Source organism: Amphiprion ocellaris, chromosome 6 (genome assembly GCF_022539595.1).
Source record: "Amphiprion ocellaris isolate individual 3 ecotype Okinawa chromosome 6, ASM2253959v1, whole genome shotgun sequence".
NCBI lineage: Eukaryota > Metazoa > Chordata > Actinopteri > Pomacentridae > Amphiprion > Amphiprion ocellaris.
This window is the reverse complement of record NC_072771.1, coordinates 3,441,335-3,452,319: the sequence shown is the minus strand read 5'-3', so window position 1 is coordinate 3,452,319 and position 10,985 is coordinate 3,441,335. Positions and strand designations below refer to the sequence as shown.

General features: G+C 34.3%; 2 protein-coding genes and 1 long non-coding RNA gene across 4 annotated transcripts in view; all 3 read right to left on the bottom strand.

Moving 5' to 3' along the window:
• The window catches only part of LOC129349118 (uncharacterized), a 55,804-nt gene that overhangs the window by 24,161 nt on the left and 20,658 nt on the right, over nt 1-10,985 (bottom strand). The gene's annotated exons all lie outside the window — the stretch shown is intronic.
• LOC111563069 (C-X-C motif chemokine 13-like) lies at nt 806-7,009 on the bottom strand. Its single transcript, XM_055011221.1, has 4 exons — nt 5,877-7,009; nt 4,709-4,826; nt 3,575-3,655; nt 806-1,364 (listed from the first exon to the last, which is right to left on the bottom strand). Exons 1-4 carry the CDS (start codon nt 5,935-5,937, stop codon nt 1,304-1,306), a joined length of 321 nt encoding a protein of 106 aa, XP_054867196.1. The 5' UTR covers nt 5,938-7,009; the 3' UTR covers nt 806-1,303.
• LOC111563068 (C-X-C motif chemokine 13-like) lies at nt 7,190-10,906 on the bottom strand. Of its 2 annotated transcripts, XM_055011220.1 has the most exons (5): nt 10,754-10,906; nt 8,981-9,098; nt 8,465-8,545; nt 7,669-7,728; nt 7,190-7,556 (listed from the first exon to the last, which is right to left on the bottom strand). In XM_055011220.1, the coding sequence occupies exons 1-4, from the start codon at nt 10,812-10,814 to the stop codon at nt 7,671-7,673; spliced, it is 318 nt and encodes a 105-aa protein (XP_054867195.1). In that variant the 5' UTR covers nt 10,815-10,906; the 3' UTR covers nt 7,190-7,556; nt 7,669-7,670. The 2 variants fall into 2 exon arrangements, with proteins under 2 accessions (XP_054867195.1, XP_035800196.1); XM_035944303.2 differs by lacking the exon at nt 7,669-7,728 and having other exon boundaries at nt 7,199-7,556; nt 10,754-10,903.

Here is a 10,985-nt window from a genome sequence, read left to right as displayed (position 1 = left end):
TAGTTGGTTTTGCTGTTCTGTGTCTCATTTTTGTAACTTTTGGTGTCGTTTTGTGTCTAGTTTGTGTTGTTTTGTGTCTCATTTTTTGTACTTTTTGGGCTCATTTTTAGTCATTTTGTGTCGTTTGTGTTGTTTTGTACTTTGTGTCGTTTTGTGTCTCATTTGTGTTGTTTTGTGTCTCATTTGTGTTTTGTGTCATTTTGTCTTTGTGTTGTTTTGTGTCTCATTTGTGTTGTTTTTTGTCTCATTTTTGTACTTCTTGGGCTCATTTGTGTCATTTTGTGTCTCTCTTGTAATTTTTGCTCTCGTTTGTGTTGTTTTGTGTCTCATTTTTGTACATTTTGGGCTCATTTGCGTTGTTTTTTGTCTTGTTTGTATTGTTTTGTGTCTCGTTTGTGTCGTTTTGTGCCTCATTTGTGTTGTTTTGTGTCTTCGTTTGTGATTTTGTCGTTTTGTGTCTCATTTTAGTGATTTTTGTTTCATTTGAGTTGTTTTCTGTCTGTTTGTGTTGTTTTGTGTCTTGTTTGTGTTGTTTTGTGTCTCATTCTTTCTTGTTTGTATTGTTTTGTGTCTCATTCTTTCTTGTTTGTATTGTTTTGTCTCATTTTTGTACTTTTTGTGCTCATTTGTCATTTTGTGTCTCATTCTTTCTTGTTTGTGTTGTGTGTCTTTTATGATTTTGTGTTTGTGTTGTTTTGTGTCTTCATTTATGATTTTGTGTTTAGTTTGTGCCATTTTGTGTCTCATTCTTTCTTGTTTTGTGTCTCGTTGATGTTGTTTTGTGACTCATTTGTGATTTTGAGTCTTGTTTTTATTCTTTTGTGACTAATTTTTGTCATTTTTCATCTAGCTTGAGTTGTTCGTGTCTCATTTTTGGTGTTTTGTTCACCAGCTATTTTTCACAGTTGCCTGCTGATATATCACATTATATCATTTGACTCCAACGCAGCTCAGAGTTTTACTGTTTTATTTCATTTTAGAAGCATTTTTACAGTCATTTTTTAACATTTACATCACATAGCATCCTTACAATGATTCATTATCACAGTTATCAAAGTGTAAAGCACTTTGTGCTACATTTTCTTGTATGAAAAGTGCTATAGAAATAAAGCTATTATTATTAGTTAAACAGTAAATCTGTTGAGGCTGGTAATGCTGCACTAAGAACAAGTTCATGCACCGTTTTTAGAATTTTTCCAAAGGTTAAACACTAGAATAAGTTGCTTGATTGAAGGACATTGTCATAAAAAATCTCCTCAGTGGCTCAGCTTCCTCCTGTTAATCCACAGCTTCATCTGCTTGATTAGAAGTCTGGTGTTGAAACAGTCGGAGGCACAGTGGTGCAGCTCAGAGTCGAGTTTCTCCTGAAAATGAAGGTGAGAAGAGTTTAGAAACCGGAATGAACAGAAATAAAATCATCTCTGTGATGTGTGGTGATCAGGGAGGCGTCAAAAACAAGCAGAATAATTTGGTTTTATTACCATTATGGCATTAATCGAAGACAACTTGGTTGGTTTTTGGAAACAAAAATGATCAGAAATGAGTTAGTAAAAGTTCAAATTTAATTAATTTTGATGACTCTAACTTCCAAAAATGTCCTTACAAGCACTGTTCCCTCTAAGCTGCGAGCGTGCACAATTGTGCACTGCTGACACGGCCTCCGTGCACAGAAAAAAATAATCCAACCTACATTGAAAATAAAATAAACACATAATAATTCATTCTGTGGTGTTTTTCAGTGAGTGACTGGCTGCTGCAGCCAATGATGTGATTCACATCCGTATTTATGCAGCTAATCTACGTCATTGACAGGCGTCCCTCTGTGCAGCTAACGTTGTTATCATAGATATGCTAGCAGAGCGGTGTGGCCGATGTGGAGGGAAGATATGCTAATGATGCTAAGTGCTGCTTATGTTGACCCTTTATAATAATAGCAGTAGCACATCCCCTCACCAAGCCACAGTAAAAAAGAAATGTGATTGTTTTAAGATGGAATGGCTGTCAGAGTTAGGGTTGCCATCCGTCCCTTAAAATACGGAATCATCCTTTATTTCACAATTAATTGTTGCTTCCCGTATTGAGTCAATACGGGAAGCAAATTGTTCCATATTTTCATAAATGCCCCGTACACGTCTGTCACACACTCATCAGAACTGTATAATGAACTAAAGAAAACACAGGAAATATTAAGGGCAGCCAGTTTGATCTTCGTAGGACCTTTGTAGCGAGGACCTGATGCCAGGTCCAGCAGATGGACGTCTCTGTGTGTCCAGTCCTACCAGGTCCTTTAGTCTTGTCTCTGGTTGCCTGGTTACAGACGCTGCTGCTCCCATGTGTTTAAAAATGTCTACACCTGAAACTCCACCACGTCCAAAGAAGCAAAAACATTTGCAAATGTACAGACTGGAGTGGGAAGAGTGGAACCCCTGGCAGTAGGTATAAACTGTGTTCTCTGTTGCTCATGGACTGGCTGAAGTAAGGCAGCATCAACATGTAAGAAATATGAGAACAGAGAGAACCCAACCAGCAGCTCACAATTTATCATCATCTAATCACCTCCTGAAGTAGATCTAATAAGGGACATCAGTATCTGGCTGTGAATTCACCAGAGGATGCTGTCTTTCAAGCTACAGGAATAACATTGGTGTCTATGGAGTGAACAGGGTCCGTCTGCAATTTGCAAAACCTCTGCAACAGTAAAGAGAGACAAATATTCAATAACTTCACTCTTATACATTGTAGTGTCACTAAAATCACTGCAGCCTTCAACTGGCTCCTGTTGACAAAGTGTTTTAACAGAAATGTAAATGCTGTAATTTGATTCTTTTAATGAACCATGTAACTTGAATGGATGCGATGCTGGTGTGACCACAGTGCACACGTCTGATGTTGCTCACAGTGGTCCAAGGGACGCTCAGGGAGTTTGTGTGTTTGCTCACACTCAGACTGAAAAATTACAGGGAACATTGGATACAAGTATGTGGAATGTTTCAATCTTTAAAAAGTGGTTTAGTTTTGTGTCTAGTTTGTGTTGTTTTGTGTCTCGTTTTTGTATTTTTTGGTCTCATTGATGTTTTGTGTTGTTTCGTGTCTTCATTTGTGATTTTGTGTCTAGTTTTTGCTTGTTTTGTGTCACTGTGTGCTGTTTTGCATCTCACTTTTGGATTTTTTGGTCTCGTTTACTTTGTTTTGTGTCCTCATTTGTGGTTTTGAGTCTGTTGTTATAGTTTTGTGTGTCATTTTTGTCATATTTCATCTTGTTGAATTTGACTCCACCACTGATGGTCAAACCTCAACATAAACTTAAATAAACGTTTCCCTGACCACCACCAAACACTGTGCAGTCGACTTGTGTAACTTCACTGGGTTAGTTTTCAACAAAAGCGTCTATTTCTGCTTTAAAAACAGTCTAATATTAAAAGATGTTCAGTTTACAACCATTGAAACGTCCAAAAGTTGCACATTTTGACAGCAGAGATGCTTTTTCAGCAGCGTATTGTAAATTAAATGAAAGTAGCTTCTGTTAAAGGTTCATATCTGAATGTAAACGCTGATAAAAATGAAAGTTTTTTACCTTTGCAGTGTTTTGAAGAGTTCTGGGAACCATTTGGCTTCAGGATCGACACAAACTATGGATCCATTCCTCTTAGTGATCCTGGAGAGAAACAAGATTTTTTTATTTAACAACAGAGAAATAAATAAAATAAACGTATGAGGAAATAAAAGATGTCATTTTCTATAAAATGTTGAGCTGCTGCAGCCGTTAAACATAAAGAAGCTTCACAGTTTAACAGAAAAAAGATCATAAAGGACATTTATTGATGATTTTTGTGTATTTTCATGTAATATTTGATCATTTTCCACAGTTTTCATCCACAATTTGCCATTTTTGTTTGTTTCTTCCAGTTTGGTTTAAACATTTGAAGAAAATTTGCAGAACAGGAAGAATATATGAAATTTAAATAAAATATATTAGTATTTACTTAATATTTTTAAAATGTATATTCTGTTATTCTTGCTTTTAGTAGCAATACATTATTTACTGCCTTTAAATTAATTGAATAACACAAAAAAAGAGCATTTTTTTCTTGTTTACTTTGTGGAGATGCATGGAGGTGTGGGATCCCACAATCAGCCACAACTCTGGCAGAATAACAGCGAAACCTAAACTGAGATTTATAACCACTGTAGCGACCAACAGCTTGGTCTTTGGAATGCCAAGAGAAGAGGCCAAATCAAATCGGGAATCCTTTCTTTTTCCGATGTTTATTTAGGTTCAACATCAAACTGTGACTTTGGATGGTACCCAGGACCAGGAACTTCTCTTTCCCAAGAACAGACTCCATTAGTGTCTCAAGAGTTTTTGCAGTGTTTTCCATTTCCTGATCAGGGGTTGCAGACAGGAAAGATTGGGGGCGCTAGACAGTCCAAAACAGATGGTTTTAGTTCCTCAAACATGGAGAGGTCTGATGCATAAATCTGTGTTTAGTTTACGTGTAATCTTTGATTTTTAGAACATTTTTTGAATTTAGTGACAAATTTAGACAGAAAAAGTCACAGAATCTGATCATATATTATCAAATGTTCATTTTAAGATGGATGAAAAAGTTGCGTAAAATGGAAATAGTGGAGTAAAAGTAGCGTTAGATTACCAGTACTCGAGTAAATCTACTCCGAGCAGCTGCTGTGGTTTTATTTTAATACTTACAGGATCTCGGTTCGGCGGCAGTGATTAGAAACTGGAATCACTTCGATCTTCTTCACGGTTTGAGCAGGAACCGGATGAGAAACTGTCCGGATGCAGCGGCAGCGAAGTACACAACCGGCTGAGGAAAAAAGATTTAAATGTTAATATCAGAGTCTGAGGAGCTTCAAAACAACATAAAGATCAGAGAAAATGGGTTTTTTTTCAAAATGAATAACATATAAGTATCAAAAAAGAATGATACAAGATCATGATGAACGAACGAATGAACAATGTTTAAGTAGAAAAAGTGTATATAAGAGCAATATCAGAGCAAATAAAACGCTATAACATAAATTCAATAAATAAAAAGAGTGGTATAAATGCCTGACAGCAGCTCAAATTAAATTATTATTTTTTAAATTAAACTATGCAGTTTAAGTAATAAAACGGTATAAAGAACAGTAATATCACATCATATAAAATGCTAAAAACAAAGCAAATCATGTTAAGTGATAAAAATGGTGCAAAAGTTTAACATCCAATCAAATAAAGTAATAAAAGCTATTTAAAATTGATAAGCAGCAATATAAAATAGTATGTAGTTGAAAAAACATTTAAAGTATAAAATCTGACCAAATAAACTACATTATACAAAATTAATGTGGTTTATTTAGTAAGACGGTATGAAAGTCTGACATCATTAAATAAAACAGAACAAGTGAAAAAGAAATAAAAATATATATATTTGAAAAGGCTAAATTTGAAAAATAAAACAGTAAATTGCAGCAGAAAAATAAATTTGTATATTTGGAGTTTTTAGTTGAACCATAAACCGCAAAATATCTAAATTAAAGCTGCAACTAGTGACTATTTTAATCGTTTAAATTGTTTTCCTGAATAATTGATGAGTTTTTTTGCCTGTAAAATGTCAGAAAATGGTGCAGAATGTCTTATTTTATCCACAACACAAAAAATATTGAATTTATTGTCAGAGAGAGAGAAAGAAAACAGAAAATATTCCAATTTAAAAAGCTAAAATCTGAGCATTTTTATGTTTTTTCTGATTAAAAATGACTCCAATTAACTAATGAAGCATCTGAACAGATTCATTTAATATCTGCTGAGTCGCTGCAGCTCTATTTGTAATAAAAACGATAAAAAATTAGTTTTTAAAAAAATATTTTCTCACCATCCAGCCTGGAGATGCAGCAGCAGAATATCAGAGCGACGAGCAGCAGCAGAGTTTTCATGATGTCTGAAGGTCTGGAGGTCTGAAGGTCTGGAGGTCTGAAGGACTGAAGGACTGAAGGTCTGGAGGTCTGGAGGTCTGGAGGTCTGGAGGACTGAAGGTCTGGAGGTCTGGAGGTCTGAAGGACTGAAGGACTGAAGGTCTGGAGGTTTCAGGTTTCAGGTCTGAGCTCAGAGAGGATTCAGTGTCGACGGAGAAAAACGGCCAGTTTTTAAAGCTGAAAAGCAGGAAGTGATGAAGGAAACACTTCCTGTCCTCTAAAAATGCCTCCAGGGGAGTTTTCTGCTCAGTGACAGAAATGTGGGTTTTTCCTCCTGAACTTCTGTTTCCACCGATCAGCTGTTTAACATCAGAAAATATTAAAATAATGGAGATTTTATTCTGATCTATAAATAATTTAAATGCTGTAAAATGTGTCATTTTCTCCATGACCCAAAGATATTCAGTTTACCGTCATAAAGAAGGAAAGAAAAACAGAGAATATTTTCATTTTAGGCTGAAATCTGACAAATTAGAACTTATGTTTACTAAAAAAACGACATTTTGCGTCTAGTTTGAGTGATTTTGTGTCGTACCGTTTTTCTCACATGTAAACGCACCTCATCTGAAAATGGCCCGTTTGGTGGGCGGTCACTAGCGGGTCACATGACAGCTTCCAGCAAGTCGCAAACTTTCTCCTTTATTTCGAAAACACTTCAGCACAAAGTATTTCTGAAAGCATGTGAGGTCAGAAATAAGCTGTGCAGCAGCTGAATCTGTTCTGGTTTTAGTTCAATGACAGCTAGTCGTTTTTCTTAGTCCTGCCTAGTCAGACTCTTCTCCACAGTGCTGTGTCATCGCTGGAGAATGGTCTGACCACACCCCACTGTCTTGCTGCTAGAGAGGGAAAACTATTCCCTCATCACTGCATCCTGGGTTTTACTCCACCCAAGAAGACTGTGATTGGTTTAGAGTAACACAAACAAGCCAATAATCAGGTGCAGTCAGACCATTCTCCTGCAATGACACAGAACTGTAGAGAAAGGTCTGACTGTGTAAAGAAGCTTTTGGCAGCTTTTTCACTGTTCTGGGCCACCATCACTGCATCCTGGGCTTAGCTTTGGTCAACATGAATGTGACTGGTTTAAAGCAACGCCAGGAAAAGTAATGTTGCTGGTAGTTTTTTTTGACTGTTTAGGGGCATCATCGCTGCATCTTGAGCTTAACTCTACCCAACATGATTGTATTTCTTTCATCACAAACAAAACCACTGTTTTTTTCCCCCTTGTTTCACTGTTTTATTTCATTTTAGAAGCATTTTTATAGTCATTTTTTTTTTTACATTTACATCACTTAGCATCCTTAAAATGATTCATTATCACAGTTAAACAGTAAATCTGTTGAACATCGGCCACTGAGGCTGGTAATGCTGCACTAAGACCAAGTTTATGCACCGTTTTAAGAATTTTTCCATAAGATAAGCACCAGAAAAAGTCGCTTGATTGAAGGAAATCGTTATAAAAAAATCTCCTCAGTGGCTCAGCTTCCTCCTGTTAATCTAGAGCTTCAACAAAACCTGATCAGAAGTCTGTTGTTGAAACAGTGGGAGGCAGAGCAGTGGAGCTCAGAGTCAAGTTTCTCCTGAAAATAAAGATGAGAAGAGTTTAGAAACTGGGATGAACATTAATAGAATCAGCTCAGTGTGGTGATCAGGGAGGCGTCAAAAAGAAGCACAATAATGTGGTTTTATTACCATTATGGCATTAATCGACTGTCAACACAAGACCTAGCCCGCTTCCTGTCACATCTCGTCCTTCAGACACAACAACAAACAACAACAATGATCAGAAATGAGGAAAACAGTTATTAAGTTCAAATTTAATTAATTTTGATGCCTCTAATTTCCAAAAATGTCCTCACAAGTATGTGGAATTCTTCATACTTTAAAAAGTCTGGAAGATTTTAGTTTTGTGTCTAGTTTGTGTTGTGTCTCATTTTTGTAATTTTTGGTCTCATTTATCTTGTTTTGTGTCTCATTTCTGTCGTTTTGTGTCCTCATTTGTGATTTTGAGTCTTGTTTTAATTGTTTTGTGTCTCATTTTTGTACTTTTTGGTCTCGTTTATGTTGTTTTGTATCTGGTTTGTGTTGTTTTGTGTCTTCATTTGTGATTTTGTGTCTAGTTTTACTTGTTTTGTGTCATTTTGTGTTGTTTTGCATCTCATTTTTGGACTTTCTGGTCTCATTAATGTTATTTTGTGTCCTGATTTATGATTTTGAGTCTTGTTGTTATAATTTTGTGTGTCGTTTTTGTCATATTTCATCTTGTTGAATTTGACTCCACTGCTGAGAACCTTAAACTTAAATAAACGTTTCCCTGACCACCACCAAACACCGTGCAGTCGACTTGTGTAACTTCATTGGGTTAGTTTACAAAATAAACATCTATTTCAGCTTTAAAAACAGCAACCTATTGTAAATTAAATGAAAGTAGCTTCTGTTAAAGGTTCATATCTGAATGTAAACGTTGATAAAAATGAAAGTTTTTTACCTCTGCAGTGTTTCAAGGAGTTCTGGGAACCATTTGGCTTTAGGAGGGACACAAACTATGGATCCATTCCTCTTAGTGATCCTGGAGAGAAACAAGATTTGTTTTATTTCACAACAGAGAAATTCACTCATTTAAATAAACCCATCGGTGACTAAAAAATTATATTTTCTAAAAAAGCTTCACAGTTTAACAGAAAAAAGATCATAAAGTACATTTATCGATGATTTTCGTGTGTTTTCATGTAATATTTGATCATTTTCCACAGTTTTCGTACACAAATTCCAATTTTTGTTTGTTTCTTCCAAGTTTGGAAGAAACGAACATTTGGAGGAAACGTGTGAGTTAATCTTATCTTTTCATTTTTATCTGAAAGTAACTGAAATAAGCAGAAATATGAAATGAACTGGATGAAAAAGTTGCGTTAAATGGAGCGACTGGAGTAAAAGTAGCGTTAGATTTCCAGTACTCATGTAAATCTACTGCGAGCAGCTGCTGTGGTTTTATTTTAATACTTACAGGATCTCGGTTCGGCGGCAGCGACCAGAAACTGGAATCACTTCGATCTTCTTCACGGCTCGAGCAGGAACCGGATTAGGAACCGTCCGGATGCAGCGGCAGCCGAGTCCAGACAAGGCTGAGAAAAAATGATTTAAATGTTAATATCTGAGTCTGAGGAGCTTCAAAACAGTCTGACTACCTGGAAATAAGATGTTTTTACGGTAAAAATCAACTTGACTCGAGGTTTTCTACAGTTTTTCCAAGGAAATTTTTTTTTTGTCAAAATACTTTAACTTAGGTGGTTTTAAATGAGCAAATGTTAAAGACAACAGTTTCTTACTTTGTTAACGTACTTTTAGCAGCAGTTTTAATCAAAATAGTGACATTTAATGTGTTTATCAACAGAATAACGTAAAGTAGGTGGTAACAAAACAAGTTTAACATTAGATTTATTATTTTTAAAAATGAATAATGTCGTAGAAGTAGAAAAAAAACTAATTTAAGATCAGAAGAAATAAAATTATTTTTAAAAATAAATAACTGATATAGTATAAATAGTAAAAAGTATATATATAGTTGAAGAGCAGATGAAATAAATGTATTTTTAAAAATTTACAATTTCGGATCAATGTGAAAATATTACGTTTAAGATCAGGTAAAATAAAAATATTTAAAAAAATAAATAATATTTAATAAATGTGAAAAAATAAGCTTAAGATCATATCAAATAAAATATTTTTTAAAAATAATTATGTCACAGGTACTTTTTAAAAATTAAGTTTCGGATCAGATAAAATAAAAACATTTTTAAAAATTAATAATGTAAAAGTAGTAAAAAATGAGTTTAAGATAAAATAATAAAATAAAGATAAATAATTTTGTATAGCGAGTAAAATTATATAAAACTGCAACATCAAAGCAAAAAAAAGGACAGAAAATTAAAGTTTTTTTTAAATGTCAAAAATTAAATGATTTAAATGTATGACACCACTTAAAAAACATAATAGTTTAAGTAGTAAAACAGTATAAAAGTAGAAGGTCAGAGCAGCTAAAATGATTTTAAAAAAATTAAATAATATGGTACAAATAAAAAAACGGAATAAAAATATAGCATCAGATCAATTAAATTGCTTATATAATTGTAAAATTGTACAAAAGTATAACACCTGATCAAATAAAATATTTTTTAAAAATGTAAATAATGATAATAAGTCATAAAATGGGATAAAAGTAATGTCTGAATGACTGTAATGTCTGAATTTTGCATTTTGAAAATTAAATAATGTAGTTTAAGTAGTAAAAACAGTTAAAGTGTAACATTGAATCAAATTGAAGGACTTTTAAAAATGTATTAAGGTGGTATAATTCATAAAATGGCATTAAAGTAAAATATCAGAGCAAATATTGGAACAGTAAATTTAAACAGTTAATTAAAAATGTAAAAAGCACGACTGCAAAAAAATGCATTAGAATATTTTGAGTTTTTAATCAAACTGCTGCAACTAGCAACTATTTTAATCATTTCAAAGGTTTTCTTGATTAATCTCTGTCTTATTTTATCCACAACATCGAAAATATTCAGTTTATTGTTACAGAAAATGAAAAAAAAATGAAAATATTCACATTTGAGAAGCTAAAATCTGAGAATTTGGATGTTTTTTCTGATTGGAAATGACTCCAATCGACTAATGAAGCATCTGAACAGATTCATTTAATATTTGCTGAGTCTCTGCAGCTCTATCTGTAATAAATATAATTAAAAATTAGTTCTTTTTAAAAATATTTTCTCACCATCCAGCCTGGAGATGCAGCAGCAGAACATCAGAGCGACGAGCAGCAGCAGAGTTTTCATGATGGAAGTCTGAAGATCTGAAGGTCTGAAGGACTTGTTTCTGGGTTCAGGTTTCAGGTCTGAGCTCAGAGAGGATTCAGTGTCGACGGAGAAAACCGGTGAGTTTTTAAAGCTGAAAAGCAGGAAGTGATGAACGAAACACTTCCTGTCCTCCAGGGGAGTTTTCTGCTC

What these genes read in the sequence shown, in the direction of transcription:
- LOC111563069 (XM_055011221.1), bottom strand. Translation starts at nt 5,937, where the DNA reads ATGAAAACTCTGCTGCTGCTCGTCGCTCTGATATTCTGCTGCTGCATC. An exon ending in CTGCATCTCCAGGCTGGATG is followed by an intron (nt 4,827 to 5,876) that starts GTGAGAAAATAT and finishes TTTTTTCCTCAG; the next exon opens with CCGGTTGTGTACTTCGCTGC. An exon ending in CTCTTCAAAACACTGCAAAG is followed by an intron (nt 1,365 to 3,574) that starts GTAAAAAACTTT and finishes CTTCATTTTCAG; the next exon opens with GAGAAACTCGACTCTGAGCT.
- LOC111563068 (XM_035944303.2), bottom strand. Translation starts at nt 10,814, where the DNA reads ATGAAAACTCTGCTGCTGCTCGTCGCTCTGATGTTCTGCTGCTGCATC. An exon ending in CTGCATCTCCAGGCTGGATG is followed by an intron (nt 9,099 to 10,753) that starts GTGAGAAAATAT and finishes ATTTTTTCTCAG; the next exon opens with CCTTGTCTGGACTCGGCTGC. An exon ending in TGCCGCCGAACCGAGATCCT is followed by an intron (nt 8,546 to 8,980) that starts GTAAGTATTAAA and finishes GTTTCTCTCCAG; the next exon opens with GATCACTAAGAGGAATGGAT.